We start from the raw sequence: 24,766 nt of genomic DNA, 5'->3' as shown, positions 1-24,766 counted from the left end.
TGTGTCAGAACTAGCCACATGAAACTGTTTAAACTTGAAGAACTAAACAAAATTCAGTTCTACACACATAACATGTGACTACATGTTTCCCAAATGATCAACAAATGTGAGCATTGCCCTAATTAATGACAGTGCTACATCACAACCTGCCCAAAACAGCTGAAATGATGAAACTTAAGAATGACAGGAGCCAAGCTTGATAACAAACCCTATAATTCCAACATTCATTATTAAATTAAATGACTATTTTCCCAAGCCTCATTTTACTTTGTTTTTCTCTGTTCCATTTTCAAATATTGATGTTTCCCAAAGATTATGGGTCTTTTTCTTCTCATCCTCAAATATACAGATTTCCACAGAGACTTTATCTAACCCTTTCAGATAAATTGCCGCTATGTGCTTTGTAATTTAATTTATCTAGAGCTCTCTCTCACAAACAGTCTACTGTGTATCTGGACATCTATACTTGCAAACACCAAAGGTACCTCAAAGCAAACATACCAAAACTGTTAAAACCCCTACTTACTAACTCCTTTCCCAAACAATCAACTTTGCAACAACAAAAACTGCAAAATTCTGCAATGATTCCTTTACTCTCCATCAAGTCACCTACAAAGTTTCTCTACTATCTAGGCAAAAATTTAGTTTAGTTTTTTTGTTGTTGTTGTTGCTGCTGTTGTTGCTTTGTTGTTTTTTAATTCTCTTTTAGACCTTCTTTGGTCATCTTAATTCTGTCCCTTACAGTAATTTCTTAATTTTTGCTATTGTTGTTGTTGACACTTTTTAAAAATTTTTATTTATTTATTTGAGAGCGACAGACAGAGAGAAAGAGGCAGAGAGAGAGAGAAAGAGGCAGAGGGGAGAGGGGAAAGGGAGAGGGAGAGAATGGGCATGCCAGGGCCTCCAGCCACTGCAAACAAACTCCAGATGCATACGCCCCCTTGTGCATCTGGCTAACGTGAGTCCTGGGGAATAGAGCCCCGAACTGGGGTCCTTAGGCTTAGCAGGCAAATGCTTAACCACTAAGCCATCTCTCCAGGCCCTTGTGACAGTTTTTAACTTTATTTATTTATTTGCGAAAGAGAGAATAGACATGCCAGAGCCTCTTGCCCATTACAAAAGAAGTACAGGCTAATGCACCATTTTGTGCATCTGGCTTTACATGGGTACTGGGGAACTTAACTTGGCTGACAGGCTTTGCAAACAAGGGCTAAACCTTAACCTCGGAGATGTCTTCTCAGCCTGGTTTTGACTTATTTAATCAAGGTCTCACTACATACACCTGGCTTGCCTGAAATTTGTAAACCAAGTTGGCCTCAAACTTCTGATTACCTTTCTGCTTCTGCCTCAAGTGCTGGGATTATATTACAAGTTTATGCCATCCCAGCACATCCGGTTCTTTATCCCAATCATACTTACATCCACTCATTTTCTTCTACTACACATTTAGCTGTTCCACATGATAACAGTGAATCCTCACTCTGTTATTTGTAATTTTTCAATGATACTTATTTCCCATAATAAAGGGGAAAAGTCCCCAATCTTTAGAAAACATTTTATCAGAATTTTGCCAAATTTCTCCTGTCCTTTACTAATGCTGTACCAATCATGAAAACTACCTGTACTGAAGGATGGAAACAGATTTACTGAAAAAGGCAACCTCCTAGCTCAGCAATGGCTTCCAGTCTCTTTACTGCTTTACCTTTCTATGCCTGCTTCAAACGCAGAATAAGCTTCTTCCTGTGAGAAATCTAACAAGCTGCCCCTCTCATGAGTTACCCCATATTTGTCCTCAGTTGTATTCAATGTATACTTTATTGGCTTATTTACCTGTCTTTTCAACTATAACCTCAAGTAGAGCAGGAACTAGTATTTCTGTTGTAATATGAACTTCCTGAAACTCAGTATGCACTCAGTAAATAAACAGCTATTTAATTTGTATCACACCTGAACATAAACATTTTTAACACTTCCCTGCCATGAACACCTTATTTATTCCAGCATTTTATATTCAAATCTACATTATGCTGTCAAATCAAAATATGAGATTTGAGACCAGTAAGTGTATTTTGTTTAAAAAATTATTTTATAATAGTGTTTCATTAGGAATATATCCTATCCTACTTATATAAATTCCTTATCATATATATAATACACCTTTTATGTTTCCTCAAATCATAATCAGAGCTGGAAAATTATACATTCTATAAGTAAGATAAAACATCATTATCAATACTTTATGAAAACTAAAAAGCTTGAGTAAATACAATAGGAAACAAAAGAATCTATAGCAAAGCCTATAAAATTATCTGTAGTATTTCAAAGTTTTCAGATCATAAAAATATTTAACACTTTTATTTTTGATACTGAATTTCAATAAGAATCCCTATTGTTTATAACTACAATACAAAATAAGCATAAAATAATATGTTGTTTTGCTTTGTTTTTTGATTTTTTTTATGCTTTGGGTCTCGCTCTAATCCAGGCTAACCCAGAACTGATTTTGTAGCCCAGGCTAGCCTCAAATTTAGTGATTCTCCCACCTCAGGCTCCTAAATGATGGGATTAAAGGTGTGTGCTCTCACACCCAGTTTACAATTTATTTATTTGTGTATGTTTGGTTGTACTCATACCATACCTGTACCAATTGTATTTGGATTTATGTAGGTACTGGGGAATCAAACTAGGGCCAACAAAGTTTGTATGCAAGCCCCTTTAGCCACTGAGCCATCTACTTGGACAACAATATGTTCTTCTTAAATGCCCTTTCTTTCTTTTCCTTTTTTTTTTTTTTTTTTTTTTGACTGTGTTGGTTTCTGTGTTATCTCCCAAAAATGAAACCACTGTTATTAAAACAGCCTAAATTGATAAGATTAGGTCTAAGCATATAGTAAACACTCAACCATTGCCAGAGTGATTTACACTAAAGCTATGTACTCGTGAAAATTTTGAAATGAAAGTAAATTTGATCAAAGCTTTGTAATTGATGCATTACTAAATCACAGGTTTGATGGGAATTTTCCCCTCCTGAATGAATATGACTCTCTTTGTTTTATTGATGTCTCATATAGTGTAGATCAGCATGGAACTCCTGATCCAACAGCCTCCACTTCCTGAATATTGGGATTACAGGCATGAGCCAAAACACCTGGCTTGAATATAATTGGAAAAGAAAAAAACAGAAAAGCACAAAAGGGAGGAAGGAAGGAAAACTCTAGTCATTGTTTAGCAAAACAAATTTGCTTAATTTTCAAATAGAATCAACAAAACTTTCAACAGGTCATAGAATTTTAAAACAATTTCATGGCAAGAATTTCAATTTGGAGCCGGGTGTGGTGCACGCCTTTAATCCCAGCACTTGGGAGGCAGAGGTAAGAGGATCGCCGTGAGTTCCAGGCTACCCTAAGACTACATAGTGAATTTCAGGATAGCCTGGGCTAGAGTGAAACCCTACCTACAAGAACCAAAATAAAGAAAGAAGAAAGGAAGGAAGGGAGGGAGGGAGAGAAGGAAGGAAGGAAGGAAGGAAGGAAGGAAGGAAGGAAGGAAGGAAGGAAGGAAGGAAGGAAGGAAGGAAGGAAGGAAGGAAGGAAGGAAGGAAGGGAGGGAGGAAGGAGAAGGAAGGAAGGAAGGGGAAGGAAGGGGAAGGAAGGAAGGAAGGAAGGAAGGAAGGAAGGAAGGAAGGAAGGAAGGGAGGGAGGGAAGGGAGGGAGGGAGGGAGAGAGGGAGGGAGGGAGGGAGGGAGGATTGATTTCAATTTGGCTTAAATAGTCTCATTAGTTAGTCCCAGGGTAGTGGTTCCAACTTCATGGAATAGCTTAAACCTGAGAAGTTTGATGCCTGCCTAGGAAACATAGTTAGAACCTGTTTCTCAGATCGATGACAAGTTAAATGAATAAATACGTAAATATCATTGATCGCTGTCAAATAAAACTGTAACGGTGCAAGCATTGAATGAGAAATCGTTTTGAGACTGTGCTCAAACATGGATGTCTTTAAAAATCACTCATTCACTCTTCCCCTCCAATTGTCATTTGAAAAAAAAAATTCAAAGTAAAAACATTCCTAAAACGTTTCCTACGTATAAAGCCCATATTGCAATAAGAAACCTCTCGATACAGATTTCACAAATCTAATTTCTTACAAGATCTTTGGGGTGGGGGTGGTTAGAAACCTAAAAAGTATTTTCGGTTATTTGCAGCTGCTCTATCAGAAAACGACAATTAAATGTGTGAACGAGGTTGTCAGAGTAACACTTGTCATTCACACAGCTCGAGAAAGACTTCCAGAAGCACTAATTAAAAGGAGACCTGTGGGAAAGGTACTTCTCGCCCACAGGTCTCACACATCCGGCCCAGGGACCGCGAGGCAGCAAAGAGCCGCGCCACGCCACCCAGGCGGTCGCCCGCGGAGACAGGCGGGACAGTTATCTCCTCCTCCCCGACTGGCAGAGGGCTCAGCGCTCCTCCGCGCCTTCCTCTCCCTCGGCGTCAGGCGAGGCAAGCGACCTCGCCCACTCCCTTCCCCAAGAACACCACTGAGCTCCTTCACCCAGACTCGGGTGGGCCTTTTCTCACCTGGTCGGCCCAGACGTCCCAGGTCATTACGTAGGCCGCACTTTTCAGCAATCGGCCTTGGGATTGGCCGACTCTGAAGTGTCGTCTCACTCCTATTGGCTGCAAGGGGCGAGGAGGCGGAAATTTTCAGCGGGCTCTGATAGGCCGGCTGCTGGCGTTCCCAGAGTTCCTATTGGATCAGCGCGGGAAGGTCCAACATGGCGGCGCCAGCCACTTGCGCCTCTGGCGCATCGAGTACCCGGTCTGTGGCAGCCGCAGCGGGCAAGGGCAGCGTCACCAGCTTCCAGAGGAAGGGTCCCAAAGCCTGTGGGATCGACGGCAGCAGCCCTCGACTGCTGTCCATTACGGGCACGCGACCGTCGGTGCGGAATGGACAACTGCTGGTGTCCACCGGGCTGCCAGCCCTGGACCAGCTCTTAGGTCGGTTCAGAATGGAGATCTGGGCTCAGGCGAGGGAAACTTGGGGAGGGTCCTGTCGGGGAAGCCACGGGCCCCGCGTCCCGTCTCGTCCCGCCCAGCCCCTCACGCCCTCCGCTCTCCCTGCGCAGACGGGGACCGAACCGCCTGCTGTAGCTAGGGATGGGGCAGGAGGGTGGCTTGCGGATTCCCTAGAGCGGTGCCCAGCCAAGTTATGATGGGGTCCACGGAATGATTCCCAGCGACCGGGACACGTTGATAGACGGAAGGCGTTTGGCTTAGGGTCCTCTGTTGATGTATGTAATACATCGTTTTATCCATTCTAGTTGGGCTAACCTGTAAGCTGTTGGTCATTGTGAGAAAGAGGCATTTTTAGAAAATGGTTTAAAAAAAAAAAAAGAAAGTATTACCCCCTCTTCCATCACTAGACTACTTATCTCCTTAAATCTTAAACCATACTGACTTTAAGAAAATGGATGTTTCCAGGCTTGGTCGCACACGCCTTTAATCCTAGCACTTGGAAGGCAGAGATAGGATTAACATGAGTTCAAGGCCAGCCTGAGGCTATATAGTGAATTCCACACCAGCTTGGGCTAGAGTGAGACCCTACCTCAAAACACCAAAAGAAAGAAAGATGTTAAACATATGTTGACTCTTAAGTAGTTAGCGCTAGTCCTTGCTTTTACATAGTTCTACCCCTCTCTTTATTAAATATGTTCATATAAATATTTATGTGGATATTATATATACATATTAAGCATACATATGTGTATAAGTACTAGGATTTCTTTTATAATCTCTAGAATTTTTCATGAAAATCCCACTGAGACTGCTTTTTGAAAGGATTTACTAGATTAAATTAATAAGACATAAATTACTTTCTTTGAATTCTGATTCCTTAAAACTGTTGTCTCTACATTTCATGACTTTATACAGTTGTCATGTGTTTGTTCAGTCTGGTACAGTTGCATAATATATGACACTGTCATTGTTTGCTCTTACACTTCACTTGATAGTTTTCTCTGTAATATTTCTGATCTACTTTTCAAGTACATTTAGTGCAGAAGACAAGAACCTACCAGAAGTATGGATTTTGATTCTGTTGTTTCATGTCCTTAGTGAACCCCAGTTGTTCCTTCATTAGTGGAAGTGTTTATGTACTTAATTCAGATCTATTGTCCTCATGAATTGCGTGATACTAGAAACAGAAATGACTTAAAATACATAGTTAGCAACTATTTCACTATTTCCCTTGTGAACATCACTTGGTGTCCTGCTTTTGAACTTAAAGTTTAAAAATAATGGCCAGTTTTAATGAAGTATTTTTCAGGCAGAAATTAATGTATAAATGTTAGTATCACTGTCCTATACAATCTAGTCAACCCTTCTACTAATCCCACCACTCCTTAGATGTCTGCATTTATCTTAAGTGGGGATTTTCACTTAGTACTAAATAAAGCTACAAAGACAAGACCATAATTCTGGCATTATATCTTCAGTGCTTCAATAAAATAATAAATTAGGCTTAGCACAGAACCTGGCACTTAGGTTCTTAATAAAGTCTTGATTGAATGAAAAATAGTGTTTAAAAAAATGTAGCTGGGCGTGGCAGCACATATCTTTAATCCCAGCAGTTGGGAGGCAGACGTAGGAGGATTGCCATGAGTTCCAAGGCCACCCTGAGACTACATAGTGAATTCCAGGTCAGTCTGTGCCAACCCTATCTCAGAAACAAACAAACATGAGATTGTCAAGTGTGCAGAATGAAGTTTGGCATTTGAACTCCAAAAATTGAATCAGAAATTGAATGGTAGAAATTTTCTCAAAACTCCTGACCAGGAGGGCTGATCATTAGGTTTAAATTTAGTGGTTTCTGCACTTATAGTGCAGCTGTTGTAAAATTTAAAAACTATCAGGGAATTTTGAATCAAATTAATGATTTAACTGTAGTACTTTTAAGAACCCACCAGAACTCAGTGCACCCACTATGTGTTTCTATAGAGAGATGAACAATAATATATTTTTGTATATGATTTCTTCCTTGTATAGTCTTGTTTGCATTTTTCCATTAAAATATTGTTTAAAAGTGAATCATTTAATTGCTAATGTATATACACATAAGTAGAAGCAATTCCAATTATGCTGTTACTTTAAAATGTTATTTAGCCCATATTGTGACAATGACCACATTGTGACAAAATGTAATTATCTGAAGATGTTATGAAAGGAGAATGATGAAACTATGCTGTGACATTTATTGTTGTATAAATATATTATGGGGTTTCTGTATAGCGAGTAAATATAATCATTATGTGGAACTGTGACATTTTACCACTGCCACTGTGACATAGTTGTAATTTTAAACACGTATGTAAAAGGCTTTTGAAAGGCTTCATGCAGGCTAATTGATAATTCACTTTCAATTGCTTACTTAAAGTATCTTATAAATTTGAAGATTCCCACTATTCCCATTTTAAATATCTCATAATATTTTTGTTCTGTCAATTTTAATATGCATTTCACAAATTGGCTGCACTTAAATTCTTTAAGTTTTTGTTTTGCTAGTTCATTCTTTCAACTTTGTCTCTTCTAGTGATTTTATTCAGGAAAACTGTAGGTGCAGGGCATGGTGGCACACAGCTTTAACACCAGCACTCGGGGGAAGGGGGGAGGCAAAGCTAGGAGGATCGTCATGAGTTCGAGGCCAGCCTGAGACTACATGGTGAATTCCTGTTCAGCCTGGGCTAGGGTGAGACCCTACCTTGAAAAACAAAACAAAACACACACACAAAAAAAAAAAAAGAAAGAAAGAAAGAAAGAAGGAAGGAAGGGAAGAAAGAGAAAGAAAGAAACAAAACAAACTAGCTGTAGGTAAATGACATGTATTTCAGGGAATGAAGTTATATTGATTGGATAGATGTTCCATTCATCTTCTAGAATTTTCCCAGAAGGATTATAGTCATTCCTTAGAGATGCTTGAATGGTGACTTCACAGGTTAGGCTGATTTAATAGAATGATAAGAGATTAAGTGTAAATAATAGTTCAAGAAAGATTATCTGGAAGGTGCTTGACAAGGTAACTGCTATTTTCTAAGATGCTTTTAAATATTTTATTTTTATTTATTTATTTATTTGACAGAGAAAGAGGGAGAGAATGGGTGCACCAGGGTCTCCAGCCACTGCAAATGAAGTTCAGATACATGCGTCCTCCCCCTTGTGCATCTGGCTAACATGAGTCCTGGGGAATCAAACCGGGGTCCTTTGGCTTTGCAGGCTAACACCTCCAGCCTTCAAAGCTGATTTAAAAAGAGTACTGTTGGGTTTATTTCCTCTGTTGTAGTTTCATCTGTACTGTGGCATAATATATGATAAACTTGGGCCAGTTAACAAACTTAGTTATATTTTAGATATGGATTATATAACTAAGAGAAATGTGGCTTCTTTATATTACTATGTGAAACTAGTTCATTTGATTTAAACCACAGATCTGTCTTTCCAGGCCATCGCTTTGATTTTCATGTTTGTCCAGTCAGTATTTGTATCATAATCATATATCAGGATATTTAATAAGTTATGGAAGAACAGTTGTTTACAGAAAACCTGTGGTTTGATTTGACACATAAATAATTTGATAGTTATGGATATTGCTATAGGAGGCTAAGGGAAAAGATTGTTTTGTGATTATATTTTATTTCCAAAAAACATATTTCTATAATATTAATCTAAATTATTCCTTTGCATAGAAGTTTGGGAAGAACTGGCATAAATCACTGTTACCTTTACTGACTTCTATTATTATTTCCCTTTTATTTTCTTTGACTTTGAAAAATAAGGCATCACTTCTAAGCCTTCATATTTTAATGCATGTATTTGATCAGACAACCAAAATTTGTAGCTTAATTACATATTTATTTGGGGAAGTATGTCTGATTAAACTTCCCCTCATTAAAATATCCTGTAGTCATTGATTAATAGTTACTCTCATGTGCATTAAAACAATAAAAACAACCCTTTCATTCATATTTCAAAATGTGTAAGGTAGAAATTTTAGAATGTCATCACAAAATATTGGCACAGTTTTTTTTTTAAGTCCTTGTTTGTTTGTTTGTTTTCTGGTTTTATTACAAAATGCTAAGCCTTTGAATTACTTCCCTTCCTGGACACCTGCAGTGCCCGGCAGTGAACCCAAGTAGCTCTTGGACCACTGAGCTACAGCTACAGCCTGCTACAGATGAACACAAAACACATTTTGCATCAGCTTTACATAGGTGGCTTAGAAATTAAACTCTGGGCTGGCAGATGTTGCCTTTAACCACTAAGCAATCCTGTGGATTTGGATATTGAGACAGAGTTTCAATCCCAGACTGGCCTCAAACTTACATCAGTCTTCTTGCCTCAGCCTCTAGATCTTAGGATCACAGGTTTGTGATATCATGCATGTCATTGTAGTTTGGTTTTAAAAGATAGTCTTGAGAAAATTGGTACTTATGTTATCAACTTCCAAACTATCTTCAATATTTCAAACTCATGTATTCGTGCATTTTAAAGAAAAGCAATCCACCACTGTTTTTAGTTTAAGTTACGTGTAAGCTGAAATATACTTAGAGAGGTCTGGATGTAAGAGTTTGTTTGGTGTGTCAGATGAGGTGACACATGCCTGAAATCTTAATTCTTAGGAGATGGAGACATAGAGATCGAAACAAAAATGATTTTGAAGTCAACCCCAGCAATAGGGTATTTTGGAGCTATCCTGGGCTATGTATGAGACCCTGTTTCAGAAAACAAGTATGTTGGTAATTTTTCTAAGAATTTGAGATAGCTCTTTTCCACTTGTTTTTAATCACATAGATGAAAACAGATAGGATGGTTGCTTCCTTATCTTGAGATATTTATATTTTAATGAGAACTGTTGGAGTGAAGTCTGTTGCTATTAACTTTAGATCAAATTACTGATGCATTATTTATTGTATTTAATACTGTAGTAAATGCTAGCCTTTAATATGTCAAAAAATGCTCTTCCTTGTTTAGTTTTTCATATTTTAGTAGGGTCATAACCTCAAATTAAATCAAGCTTGAGATTACAATACAGCTAGATCCTTGGCATATTAAGCAAGCTATATGTAAATATGTCACACAAAGATATTTTTAGGAGTGATTGGGGTCTTGTCACACTAAAGTAGAGTTTGGGAGAATAGAATTTTTTTGCTATATGTATATCTTATATATGCAATTACCAGATTTTACATCATATGGAATTCAGGTTTCTGTTTATGTATTTTTTTGAGACAAGAATTCACTCTGTAGCTTTAAGCTGGCTTAGAACTCCGTATTGTATCAGCTTCCCAAGTGCTGTGATTTGAGAAATATACCATCATGCCTAGCTAAAGTTTCATTTAAAAATGTTTTCATTAGTTAAGGTGCTGAAGTAAAAATTATGACCAACCATAAAATGAACACCCTTGGGCTGGAGAGACATAGCTTGGCATCTAAGTCACTTGCCTGTGAATCCTAAAGACCCAAATTCGACTCCTCAGAACCCACATAAGCGAGACACACAAGGTGACGTGCACAAGGTCACGCATGCACACAAGGTGCACATGTCTGGAATTCAATTGCAGTGGTTAAAGGCCCTGGCACACCAATTTTCTTTCTCATTAAAAAATAAAATAAAAATGAACACCCTTACTGGAACCAGTATAAATTGAAATAAAGTTAATATACATAATAGACTTTTTTGGGGGGGTAAGAAAAGTCATTAATTTGGCTGATTTTTGTAACTTATCCCTATTTGATGTTGTCTTAAGTAATGTTTGAATTTTCCAAACAATTTTTGTGAACATGAGATCTTAAATTTTTGTGTGATTTGTTTTTTTCCTTTTTTGTCTAAACTATCAGGAATTGAGCTTACAGAATACCTTCCTAGTTTAACCTAATTGGTATAATACTTTGTTGAACTAGTTTACTGATAGGAATTACTCATTATTACTGTTAGAGTGGTCACAAACTATCATGTAACAATTAATTTCGTAATTCGTTCTAATCTGAAAATAATGCCCAGAATAACAAGGATAACTATTACTATGAATTTCTGTTCATTTAATGGGATAACTTAGTGCCAACCCACTGAAACCTTGAAAGGGTTGTGGGGAGTTGGACATGACAGCTCATGCCTCTAATCCTAGCACTCAGGAAGTGGAGGAAGGCTTGCTGCAAATTTGAGTCCAGCCTGGGCTACATAATACCAGTACAGCTTGGACTACAGAATGAGGTGCTGTTCTGAGAAAATCAGACAAGTCTTTCTCTATTTGTTCTACTGGTCAGATTAGAAAATAACATGGAATAAAGAAATAGATGGGAAAGGCAACTAACTTTTTTTAAATAGTGCCCAGTCTGATCTGGGTAATACAGTCTCTGTTAGTTTTACTTACACATGCAAAGTTGAAGTTTCCACATAAGGGTAAGTATGGAATTGGAAACTATGAAGTAAAACCTTCATAATGAAAAGCTAGTAATGGTCTGTATTACAAGCTAGGTAAACATTTGGTCTAATCTGGCTAAAAGCAAATCCTTTCCTGATCCTCTATGATTGCTATTGTCATATACATTGTACCTTTTGTTAATTGTTCATTGAACAGTGAAGTTTTATTCTGTACTCTGGTATGGATTTTAATATAATGTAGGAGTTTAATGTGAAATTATAATAATGTCCTATGATAGGTCCAATTTAAAATATATGTAAATGGGGCTGGAGAGATGGCATAGTGGTTAAGGCATTTGCCTGTGAAGCCTAAGGACCCAGGTTTGATTCCCATTACTCATGTAAAGCCAGATGCACATGGTGATGCATGTGTCTGGAGTTTGCAGTGGCTAGAGGCCCTAGTTTGCCCATTTTCTCTCCCCCGCCCAAGGATAAATGAAAATTATATATGTATGTGGAGACATATGTGTGTGTGTATGTATACATGCACACACATACATACATACATGTATGTATATATATGGTCAGGTGTGATGGCACATGTCTGTAATCCCAGTACTGGGAACGTGGAGGTAAGATATTAAGTGGTCCTGTGTCATTCTTGGATGTATAGTGAGTTTGAAGTCAGTCTGAGATACCCTGTCATAAAAACAATCAAAAATATATGTAAGTTACCATTTTTATGTCCTAATGATGTGAAATGTTTTATATATTGTCTTAAACATAAATTGGTAAAACTCATACATTTCATTTTATTCTGGATATATGCATGCTACTAGATTTCAAATAGTTTTGGGTTTTCAAGTTAGAGTCTTGCTGTAGCCGAGGCTAACTTGGAATTCACTATGTTGTCTCCGTGGCCTTGAACTCATGGTGATCTTCCTATACCTCTGCCTGCCTGCTAAGTGCTGGGATTAAAAGCGTGCATCACCATGCCCGGCCTGATTTCAGTTTCTTTTGATGCACAACTTATGCTTATTTACAAGATAACAAGTATACATTATTAAAAGAACTTTTAAGATATTAAGTTGGCCTAAATATTATCTTCTACTATACACCTACTTTGTAGGGTGTTCTTTATAGATGTTCAAAATGTTTCCCAGTTTTGTGCATATATACTCAAAACCTAGTAATAATCATACACTCAAACCTAATAATAATCATTTCAGTTTTCTATCACTTTTGAGAAGTTTCTTTTAAAATTATGCAATAAATCAGTTCTTCTAGTCATTCTTAACAGCATTACTTTTTTAATTTGTTAGTTAATAATTAAACTAAATGAAAGTTAGTAATTAGTCTCTTTACTATAGTTTCTTGAAACTAGATTAGAAATAATTTTCAGTATTTCGTTATTTGTGTTACCTATGCATGAAGTTATCTCCCTAGTTTAAATGTTTATAAGAACACTTTCAAATACTATATATCATGTAATTGGGCCTTTTAAAATTGAATTAGCAAAACAATGTTATTGTTAAATTACATATTGAACACATCTATACTGTATATATTATAATTTTTCTAAAATAATCAGCATTAATTATTAGTTCTCTCCCATAAGATTTACTAAATTTAAGAATAAATATTAAAGTAGCTTTTTAGTAAAGTGTGATTTAGGTCCCTGCAGTGAGGTGCTAAACATAACTTTGGAGTACTTAGTCCTAGTTACGTTGAATCCTGCATGATTCTGTTAGAAAAATGGGGGCTCCTCCAGTAGATTATGTCAGCAATTGTAATGTTTAGTATGTAATTCCATAAGATGTGTAATTATTTCATGATGGTACCTTGAGCAAAGTATTGCCAAGCTAGTTAAACTATTGTTCACAACTAATTTTTTTTTTTATGTTTTTTAATAAAGTTCTTCTTGATAAAATATAATTTCTTTGCTGAAGATAACAAAACAGGTTGAGTAGATTAATTTCTTGATTTTTTTTATGTCATTTACAGGTGGAGGTTTAGCTGTTGGAACAGTTCTTCTGATTGGTTAGTATAAAATACATGCCTTGCTCTTTCTAGTCAGTTCTCCCTTGTGTATAATGATTTGGTGGGTTTCTCATTTTAGAATTGTATATTTAAACTATTGGCTTTCCACAGAAAGTAAGTGAAATTAGAAATTGAATTAAATTTTAAATTTAATTCAGGTATTACTCAACTTGAAATAAGCAGATATAGCTGAAAATATATTAACATAAAATGTTTATAGGGTATTGTGCTCCATCTTAAAGATTGAAATTAATATCAGTTGCTTTTGTTGAAGAATGTCAGTATGTAGGGTGATATTGTAGTGATTCATTAGTGAAACTCAAGTCTGTTTCTACTATGTATATATGTGACTTACATGTAATCACTTGGTAATTTTCTTACTGAATGGAAAGCAAACTGTCATTATGTTAGTCTTTTTTTAAAAAATTTTATTTATTTATTTATTTATTTGAGAGTGACAGACACAGAGATAAAGACAGATAGAGGAAGAGAGAGAGAATGGGCGCGCCAGGGCTTCCAGCCTCTGCAAACAAACTCCAGACGCGTGCACCCCCTTGTGCATCTGGCTAACGTGGGATCTGGGGAACTGAGCCTCGAACTGGGGTCCTTAGGCTTCACAGGCAAGCGCTTAACCGCTAAGCCATCTCTCCAGCCCAACAACATTAATTTTTAAAAATATCTATTTAATCATATTTTCTCTAAGCTAAATGAAGGTTATATTTTTATCTGATTTTTCAGAGTTAGGGTTACTTCTTACTCTCCTCATTGTTTTCATAATACAGCTCTTAGTGTAACAATATCTCTTTACCTAGAAATAAATATTCCAAAAATAAGTATTCCAAAATTTAATATGACTTAACATGACTATAAAACACAATAATCTTATAGAATTCTTATGAGCAGACCCCATTAAAAGTTAGTTTGGGGCGGCTGCAGAGAAGGCTTCATGGTTAATAAAAAATTGATCCAATATCCAACAATTATTATATGTAACTCACCATATTACAGCCTCTTAGAGTGCATAGAATGCAACATAGACTATATTCTAGGTGATGAAATAAACCTTAATAACTTTTAGAGAAGTAAAATGTATATATGAATGTGCATGTGGAGGCCAGAGGTCAACATCTGATGTCTTCCTTGATTACTGTCCACCTTATTTTTTAAAATGGTTTTTGTTGATAACTTCCATAATTATACTCAGTAGACCATGATAATTCCCTTCTCTGCCCCACTTTCCCTCTCACAAATCCACTCTCCATTATATCCCCTCCCTCTCTCCATTAGTCTTTCTTTTATTTTGATGTCATCATCTTTTCCTCCTGTTATGAGCATCTTGTGCTGGTAGTGCCAGGCACTGCAAGATCATGGATAGATATTGAGAGCAATTTGTGTCTGGAAGATTGCATTGTAAGCAGTCCTCTCCTTCCTTTGGCTTCTTTCTTTCACCTCTTCCGCAATGGACACTGAGCCTAGGAGGGTGGGATAGAGGTGTTTCAGTGCTGAACACTCCTCTCTCACTTCTTTTTAGCACTATGGTGCTTTTTGGGTCATCCCAGTAGTCACCACCATCTGAAAAGAGAAGCTTCTCTAACCAAAAATGAGGGTAACATTCAGGAACATTCAGAAAAGTTCTTACAGGATAGTTTAGTGAGCATAATGTATGCATTTAGCCAGACAAGAACAGGTGTTACACCCCTAGGGATCATGATCTTTCCCACCATAGGCTTTTGGTACCAGGCATGTATCCCCTCCCATGGAGTGGGAATTCAATCCAATTAGAGAGTGGTTGGTTTCCTCCATAAAAGACATAAGCCTACTTAGTTGGGGTAAATGATCTCCTTAATAAATATATTGTATTCTGTTTGCCAATATTTTGTTGAGAATTTTTGCATCTATGTTCATGAGGTGATTGGTTTGTAACTTCCTTTTTTTGTTCGGTCTTTGTCTGGTTTTGGAATCAGGGGAATGCTGGCCTCATAGAAGGAGTTTAGTAGTACTCCTTCATTTTTTGTTTTATGGAAAAGTTTGCGAAGACTAATGTTAGTTTTTCTGTGAAGCTCTGGTAAAATTCACCAGTGAATCCATTTGGGCCTGAACTTTTTGTTTGCTTGTTTTTTGGTTTTTCAAGGTAGGGTTTCACTGTATAGCCCAGGCCAACCTGGAATTCACTCTGTAGTCCCAGGGTGACCTTGAACTCACATTGATCCTCCTACCTCTGTCTTCCAAGTGCTAGGATTAAAGGCGTGTGCCACCACGCCTGGCTGTGCCTGAACTTTTTATAGTTGGGATATTTTTTTATAACTGCTTGGTTCTGTATACTTGTTATAGGTCTACTTAAATGGTTTATCTCATCTTGATTTAAATTTGGTTTTGGTACCTCATATAAATCTAGGAAGCAGCCGGGCGTGGTGGCGCACACCTTTAATCCCAGCACTTGGGAGGCAGAGGTGGGAGGATTTCCTTGAGTTCCAGGCCACCCTGAGACACCATAGTGAATTCCAGGTCAGCCTGGGCTACAGTGAGACCCTACCTCGGAAAAAAAAAAAAAAAAAAAAAATCTAGGAAGCCATCCATTTCTCTCAGAGTTTCAAACTTAGTAGGGTATATGTTCTTAAAATATGTCCTTATGATTTTCTGAATTTCTTTGGTATCTGTTGTAATGGTACCTTTTCATCTCTAATTTTATCAAATTGGATCTCTTCTCTCTTTTTTCTAGACAGATTTGCTAAGGGTTTATCAATCTTGTTTTTTCTTTCAAAGAACCATCTCTCTTTCATCGCTCCAACCCATTTTTAATTTTTTTTAATTTGTTTAAAAGAGCAAGAATGGGCATGTCGTGGTCTTTAGCCAGTGTAAACAAACTCCATATACATGTGCCACCAGATGCAGCTGGCTTATGTGGGTTTTGTAGTGTCAAATCTGGATCCTTAGGCTTCGCAGGCAAACGCTTGAACTGCTAATCCATTTCTCCAGCCCTCATTTTTTTTTACTTTTTCTATATATTTTTATTAACATGCCAGGAATTATTTCAGTATAAGGTTTCTAAAAGAAAAAAAAAAAAAGATTAATTTGGGCTGTAGACATGGCTCAGCAGTTATATTGCTATATTGCTTGCTTATAAAACCTCACAGCCTGGATTTGACTCCCTAGAACACATATAAAGCCAGATGCACAAAGTGGAATGTGCATCTGCAGTTCTTTTGCAGAGCAGGAGACCCTAGCATGCCCATTCTTTCTCTTTCTCTCTCCCACTTTCTTTCTCCCTCTCCGTCTTTCCCTTTGTGCTTTCAAATGATAAATAAATATTTTAAAACATGTGGTTCTGTTTCCCTTTCGCTCTTCTCTGTATTCCGCATTTTCCTTTCTCTTCCCGCTACCATACTCTACCTTCCCTTGTCTTGCTACCTGTTTCATTTTTACACTTCTTTCCCTCCTCATCACCTTTTGTTCCCTCTCTTGGTCTCCTATCTAGTTACATATCTTATACCTCTTTTCAGATCACTTTATTCACATGCATACAAACGTTAAAAGTTAGGGTCCTTAGCCAGGTGTGGTGGCGCACACCTTTAAACCCAGCACTTGGGAGGCAGAGATAGGAGAAGCTGTGAGTTCAAGGCCACCCTGAGACTACATAGTGAATTCCAGGTTAGTCTGTGCTAGAGCAAGACCCTACCTTGAAAAACCAAGGGGAAAAAAAAAAGTTCGGGTCCACATGTAAGGGGAAAAATGCAGATTATGTTTTGCAATGTCTGGAGTATCTCACTTACTATAATTTTTCCCAGTACCATACCATTTTTATAGCTAAATAATTCTGTCGTATATGTACTATGTTTTATTATCCGTTCACCTTGATTCCATTCCCCAGATATTGTGAAGAGAGCAGCAATGAAATGGATATGAATTATCTCTATGGCAGGTTATTGGGTGCAGTAGCTATATGCCCAGGAGTGGTTAAGCTGCATCACATGTTAGTCAGTTTTAAAAATTTTGAGAAACTTCCTCAGTGAATTGTACTGTGGCTGTACCAGTATACATTCCTAACAGTGAATAGGATTTTCTCTGTCCATAAAACCTCACCATCAATTATTCACTTAGATTTTGTTGATGATAACCATTCTGACAGGGGTGAGATGGAATCTCAAAGTGTTTTTTTAATGTGAATTTCTCTAATGGCTAAAAATTTTGAACATGGTTTTAAATATCTATTGTTCATTTGTGTTTCTTCTTTTAAGATAGGTCTGCTCATTTCATTATCCCATTTATTTATTGACAGTTTTGTTTTTGGGGTGTTTATCCAAGGAATAGCTGTCAAGCTTTTGTCCCACTCTGTTGGCTTTCTTTTTACACTGTTGATGATTTCCTTTACTGTGAAGAAAAATTTTTAATCATGTATTCCTATTTTTGAATTTGGGACTATTTCCTATACTATTGAAGACCTTTTCAGAAAGTTCTTTACCACTAGTTCTATTGTGTTCTCTGTTTCCCTGTAGTAGCTTCAACATTTCTAGGTTTCAGTTAAGATCATTAATGTGTTTTGAGTTGATTTTAAGGCACAATGGGAGATGCTAATCTAATTTTAATCTTCTGCCTTGGTTATCCAGTTTTGCCAGCACCATCAATTGAATAGGCTTTTTTTCAGTGTATATTTTTAAGGCCTTTGTCAAAGGTTAGATGGTCATAGGTTTGTAGGTTGACTTCTTTACCCTCCAATCTATTTCATTGTTCTATATGTCTGTTTTTGCTGTTTTTGTGCCAGTACCATGCTGTCTTTGTTACTATGGCTGTATGGTATAAATTTAGGTCAGGAATTGTAATACTTGAAGCAATGGTCTTTCTACTTATATTTCCTTTGGTAAAGCATGCTTTTTTCTGTTTTTGTATGAGTTGTTGGAATTTTTATGAAGAGTCATTGGAATTTTAACAGGAATTGGATTTTGGTGAAATAGCCATTTTCACAGTATTCTGCTGATCAAGAAACATGGAAGAGCTCTTATATAGAATCATTTTTGTAAACAGGGCTACTTTCATATTTTCCTTTCCTGTTTTCTGTGTTTATCTTTCTAATTATTCTAAGATTTCAAGCTATATATTGAGTAAACATAGAGTTAGTGGATACCTTTGTCTTATTTCAGATTTTAGAGGAAGTGTTTTCACATTTGCCACATTCAGTTTAATGCTGGCTATAGGTTTTTCATATGAAGCATAAGGTGGCATATGCATCTGGAGTTCATTTGTAGTAGCTAGAAAGGGCCCTGGCATGCCCTTTCCCTCTCTCTACCTCTTTTTCTCTTTCTCAAATAAATTAATTAATTAACTTTGAATATTTTATTTATTTGCAAGCAAAGAAAGGGGTGGAGAGAGTGAGAGAGAGGGAATAGGTATACCAGGGCCTACTGACACTGCAAACAAACTCCACATGCATATGCCACTTTGTACATATGGCTTTACATGAGTACTGGGTAATTGAACTCAGGCTGTAAGGCTTTATGAGCAAGTATCTTTAATGATGGAGCCATTTCTCCAGCCCCATGAAGTGCTCTGGAATTGGGTTTGCAAGTATATTGCTGAGAATTTTTGGACCTATGTTCCTAAGATGAATTGTTCTGTAGTTTTTGTTTTTGTTGTCTTTATCGCATTTTGGTATGAGGATAATGGTGGTCATAGAATGAGTTTGGCAATGTTCCTTCTCTGTCTATTTGGTTGAACAGGTTGAGAAATGATAGCATTAGATCATTCTTAAAAGTTTGATAAAATTCAGTGCGAATCAATCTGGTCCTGGGTTTTTCTTTGTGGGGAGACTTTACTGCTTAAAATTCATTGTGCATTGTATTTCTGTTTAAATTATTTATATCTCCTGGCTTTAATTTTGTTATCTCATGGGGATTTAGAAATTTACCCATTTCATCTAGGTTTTCCAGCTTTTTCAAATATAAGTTTTCATAATATTCCCTAAGGATTGGATTTTATTTGGGTCTGTTGTAACAATCCTGTTGTTAAATTTACGTTTACTTAATTTGATAATATGTATCTTGGGTTACTTTGACTAGACTTAGGAAATTTTTTATTATGATTTTATTAAATAATCTTTCTGTTCCTTTATATGTTGTCTTGTGTCACTGTGCATCTAGCTTACATGAGACCTGGAGATCCGAACATGAGTTCTTAGGCTTCACAGACAAGCACCTTAACCACTAAGCCATCTCCCCAGCCCTTTCTTGATTCCCCTCCTCCCCCCCCGTATGTAATATTGTCTTAACTTTGTCCTGCATATCTGAAATTCAGTCTTTTGTATGGTCTTGTCTGGTGGCAATGCTTTCTTGTATTTTTGTTTGATTGTTTCTTTCCTTTAGAATTCGTATTTGGTTGTTTTTCAGTGTGAATTTCCTTGCTGAATTTATCTTCCATGCTTCAGACTTTCTCCACCAATTTGCTAATAGTTTCATTCACTTTTAACACTTGTTAACGACTTGAGTACATCTTCTTAGTTCATTCATCTGCTTGGTGGCCATTGTTCCTTTTTAGAAGTAAGGGTTGGAATTCTTTCCCTGACATTTATTTCAATGGTTTTGGTTTCCAGCAAAAGGGAGTTAGGATAATGGAGATGGGTCCTTCTTGGCTTTTTCCCTTCTATTCTTGGTATTCCTTTTTTATGTTTATCACCTTGGTTTTAGATTTAACTTCTTCCTTTGTCCAGCACTGGTTGATGCTTTTCTTTATTTAAAGATACCTCCTAGAGGCTACTTCACTAGTTGTTTCATTTCTTTTAAATATTTCACCTGGGTTATTATGGTGTTCTTCACGTACTTATTCGAAACTCTGGCAATACCTACCTCTAGATGTTTTTCATATTATACCTGAAAGCTTTGGTAAAATTCATCTATAGAAGATTGATGCTGGCTTGTGGAAAGGGCTGGAACACCAGAAGCCAAACTCGCCACTCAACTGTCTCAGGGGAGAAGCACTCTCTTCTCTGAGACTGGGTATACTAGCTACTCATGCTTAGGTTAGTGCTTATCCAGAGGTTTGGGCACAGCTGATCATCGTATTTATGGGTTTTAATTTTCTCTGAAACTTTCTTGTTTTGGAATTCCTAAAGGAGCTGCAAATACAGCTCAGTTGTTAAAATGTTTACTTAACAGACACAAACCCCTAAGTTCAGTCACTACCAAAACATAAAATGATGATGTGGTGCTTTCTACACACCTGTAATCTCAAGACTTTATAGGTGGAGGCAAGAAGTGCAGAAGATTAATAAGATCATTGTCAGTTAAATAGCTGGGTTGAGATCAGCCTAGGCTACATGAGACCATTTTGGATGGATGGATAGATGGAGTGGTGGTTTGATTAAAGTGTCCCCCATAAATTTAGATGTTCTGAATGCTAGGTTCCCCAGCTGATGGCAATTGGAAATTAAAGCCTTCTGGAGGCAGTGTATTGTTGGGGATGGGCTTATGGGTGTTATAGCCAGTTTCTCCATGCCAGTTTATGGCACATTCTCCTATTGCTATCGTCCGCCTTATGTTGGCTAGTGGGTGTTGTCTACCCTCTGCTCATGCCATCGTTTTCTCTGCCATCATGGAACTTTGTCTTGAGTCTGTAAGCCAAAATAAACCTTTTTTCCCCACAAGCTGCTCTTGGTTTCTGCCAGCAATGCCAACCTGACTATGATTGATTGATTGATTGATTGATTGATTGATTGATTGATTGATTAAAAAATGATAAAATCCTTCAGCTTTTTTTTTTGGTGGGAGATGCACATCTGAGCTTTGCATTCTGCCACCTCAAGCTGAAAAAAAGATATATGATTTAATACTGCCAGACATAATAGAAATTAGAAACATTCTTAGGTTTAATACCCTGATATGGTTACATAGCATGATCACTGTCTTTCAAATGAAAATTCTGCTGTGATTGCTGCCTGCTTCTTGCTAATTTCTGGTGTCCTCAGATATCTGTGTGTGTGTTTCATTTTATTTATTTATTTGAGAAAGGGCAAGAGATTGAAAGAGAGAGGCAGAGGCAGGTAGAGAGAATGGGCATATCAGGGCCTCATAGTTACTGCAAATGAACTCCAGACATATGCTTCACTTTGTGCATCTGGCTTTTTGTGGGTACTGGGGAATCAAACATGGGTCCTTTGACTTTCTTGACAAGCACCTTAACCACTAAGCCATCTTTCCAGCTCAAATACCTGTTTTTAAGTGGTGTGTTTTTCCAGGTTACAATTATATGTGTGATTATTCTACATATTCTACATACTGCTTTCCAGCAACATTGCCACAGGCTCAAGCTCATTATGATTGTTTTCACTACTAAAATTTTAAAGCTATTACAGATGAATGGTATATTATAGGAATTCAATTAATGTCATTTGAAAAAGTTAATAAAGACTACTCATTTTGAACAACAAAGAAATATACATGTTTCTCTTTTTTCTTATATTCACGTTATTAAAGAATGAAAATTAATATGTAAGTGTAGCCATTTAGCTTACAAACAAAGTTAAGAGAAAAAAAAGATTAAGTTATTTTTCATTTTGTAATGAGTGCTCAAAAATAGTATACATTGGACTGGAGAGATTGCTTAGCAGTTAAGGTATTTGCCTGCAAAGCTAAAGGACCTCAGTTCAGTTCCCCAGGACCCACGTAAGCCAGATGCACAAGGTGGCACATACATCTAGAGTTTGCTGTGGCTGGGGGCCCTGGAGAGTCCATATTCATTCTCTCTCTCTCTCACTGTCACTCTCTCTCTGCCTCTCTTAAATAAAATAAGTAAATAAATACAATATTAAAAAAATAGTATACATTTTTGCCAAAAACTCCACAAAATTCTTAAATCTTCCTTTGATTGATAAAAATTCATAAAAAGGGGATGGGGAATAATAAAAACCAGAAGGCTACTACCAGGAAAATATTTAGTGCAAATTTAGATGTCTATCAAAATAAGATATTCAGTATTAAGCAACTTTTGGCTTCTAAGCTCAAAACAACAATGTGATATTAAATCTGCTTTTGTAAATTTTATAAATGTTAATCATCAAGTTGTTGTATATTAAGTGCTTTGTTATTATGATGAGATGGAACTTTATGTTTACAAGCTATATTGGATAATATTGTCTGTTTTAGAAGTACAGTGCCTGAGAAAATTAACTTTCAAGAGAAATGGTTTAATTTCTTTGATGTTATGAACATATATAACACTTTCTAAATTGTGTGGACTTTGGAGTGTTACAGTAGTTGGAGAACATTCTTTGGGAATTGTAACATCTTTATTAAACATCCCTACTTTGATTATTTTAGTGTGTTAAGAAAACAGTATTGTCTCACATCTCATGCTTGTTTGAAGGAGGAAAAAAACGGAAAAAATGTGTGAGGATATGCATTGCTACAGTACTCTAATCTGTTTTTATTTTTACTTTTTTAACAGAAGAAGATAAACACAATATTTATTCACCATTGCTCTTCAAGTATTTCCTGGCAGAGGGAATTGTCAGTGGACATACTCTGTTAATTGCATCTGCTAACGAAAACCCTGCTGAAATTTTAAAGGTATGTAACATATTAATTCAATGTATATTTTATAGATAATATACCCACTCATACATTTTGAGTGTTTCATGAAATTTTTTAACTTTTTATTAACAACCACATTTTTCTTTTTTTGGTTTTCTAAGGTAGATTCTCACTCTAGCCCAGGCTAACCTGAAACTCACTACGTAGCATGCTGGCCTTAAACTCAAAGCAGTCCCCCTACCTAGGCCTCTTGAGTGCTAGGATTAAAGATGGGTGCCACTAGGCCTAGCCTCTTTCTTTTGAAAATATTTTATTTATTCATTTGCAAAGAGAGAGGCAGGGATTGGATGCACCAGGACTTCCTAGCACTACAAATGAAATCTAGGTGCATGCACCACTTTGTGCATCTTGCTTTACATGGTATGTAGTTGGATATTGAACCAAGGCCATCAGGCTTTGCAAGCAAGTGCCATTACCTACTGACCCATCTCTCTGGCCCTATTGGCAACTTCTGTACATGTGCCGTGATCATAGTCCCCTCCTACTACCCTCCCTTCTTCCCCACCTGAATTCCCCATCCACTGAATTTCATCTTCTTTACAACTCATGTTCCTTTTATTTTGATGGCATCATATTTTTCCTCCTATTATGTTGGTATTATGTAGGTAGTGCCATCTACTCTTCCCCTAACTTTAACTCTTGCCTTCTTTCTGCCTACTCTTGTGCAGTGGTTAGTCAGCACGGGAGGGTAGGAAAGAGAGGTCTTACTTAATGCTGAACACTCCACTGTCACCTCTAAGCACTTTGGTGAGTATTGAGTCATCCCTGTGGTCACTGCCATCTAAAAAGAGAAATTTCTCTCACCAAAAGTGGTATTAATGTATGGGCAAAAACATAAATATTTAGAGGGCATTTTTGGTGGGCATAAAATACCCATCTAGCCAGACAACAGTAGTAGTTTCCCCACTAGAGCTTATGACCTTCCCAGCCATAGGTTTTTGATTAGGTTTTCAGTACCAGACAGGAATTCCTCAAATCCAATCACAAAACAGTTAGTTTCCCCCATGACAGACATGCCACCATTGCACCAGTTAGCACATTTGACCAGCTATAAAACTTGCAGGGTCCACTGCTAATTAAGACCGTTAATGTCTTTTCTCCTCCAACAGGTTCCATAGCTCTTTCCAGCATCAGGACAGCTAGTCAACAAGGAGGAGAGTTTCAGCTAAGCTCCAGATTGATTTCTCAGTGACCTGCAGCTCAAGCATGTGGAGTCTTCAGCAATAGGGTCTTACCATCTAGTTCTGATGGGCAGCCACAAGTCTTGGCAATAGCCTGTATTAAAATGTTTTACTTACAAACTATATTTAAATACATTGAGAACTTTTCTCCCTATTGAGGTAGGATCTCACTCTAGCCCAGACTGGTATCAAACTCATCACACATCTACAGCCTCAGCCTGCATCAAAATGGTGACAGTAGCTGCATGACCTGACATGCCCAGGTGTTTTTGTTGCTGTTGTTGTTGTATTTTGTTTGTTTGTTTATTTTTGGAGATATTTTTATATAGCTCATATCCTAGATTGACATTGAATACTTTAACTAAAATCACAGTTCCTCTGCCACTTGAGTGCATTGATAGCAGGCATGCATCACTACTGCTGGTATTTTTTTTGGATCACAGTGAAATGCATCAATTTTTAACACAGTGTTTCTTCTTTTTAAAAATTATTTTTTTCATTTTTATTTATTTAGGTGAGAGCAAGAGAGAGAAAGAGTCAGATAGAGAGAGAGAGAAT

The 24,766-nt window shown here is 37.0% G+C and overlaps 2 protein-coding genes across 6 annotated transcripts in view; one reads left to right on the top strand and one right to left on the bottom strand.

The window, feature by feature from the left end:
• Immp1l (inner mitochondrial membrane peptidase subunit 1) overlaps positions 1–4,605 on the bottom strand; it is a 97,953-nt gene extending 93,348 nt beyond the window's left edge. Inside the window, exon 1 of the mRNA XM_045156213.1 lies at positions 4,578–4,605. The gene's annotated coding sequence lies outside the window, so the exon portion shown is untranslated. The remainder of the gene's footprint in view (positions 1–4,577) is intronic.
• A 157-nt stretch (positions 4,606–4,762) lies between these two features.
• Positions 4,763–24,766, top strand: part of Elp4 (elongator acetyltransferase complex subunit 4) — a 214,685-nt gene continuing 194,681 nt past the window's right edge. For 4 of the 5 annotated variants that reach the window (XM_045157136.1, XM_045157134.1, XM_045157133.1 and 1 more), the window contains exons 1-3: positions 4,763–4,997; positions 13,417–13,452; positions 22,882–23,003. In XM_045157136.1, the coding sequence (XP_045013071.1) occupies positions 4,775–4,997; positions 13,417–13,452; positions 22,882–23,003 (381 nt within the window). In that variant the 5' untranslated portion in view covers positions 4,763–4,774. The remainder of the gene's footprint in view (positions 4,998–13,416; positions 13,453–22,881; positions 23,004–24,766) is intronic. The other variant, XM_045157135.1, reaches the window with a different exon arrangement.

This window comes from Jaculus jaculus, chromosome 8 (assembly GCF_020740685.1).
Source record: "Jaculus jaculus isolate mJacJac1 chromosome 8, mJacJac1.mat.Y.cur, whole genome shotgun sequence".
Taxonomy (NCBI): domain Eukaryota; kingdom Metazoa; phylum Chordata; class Mammalia; order Rodentia; family Dipodidae; genus Jaculus; species Jaculus jaculus.
The sequence above is the reverse complement of the archived record's forward strand: the minus strand, read 5'-3'. Positions and strand labels throughout refer to the sequence as shown.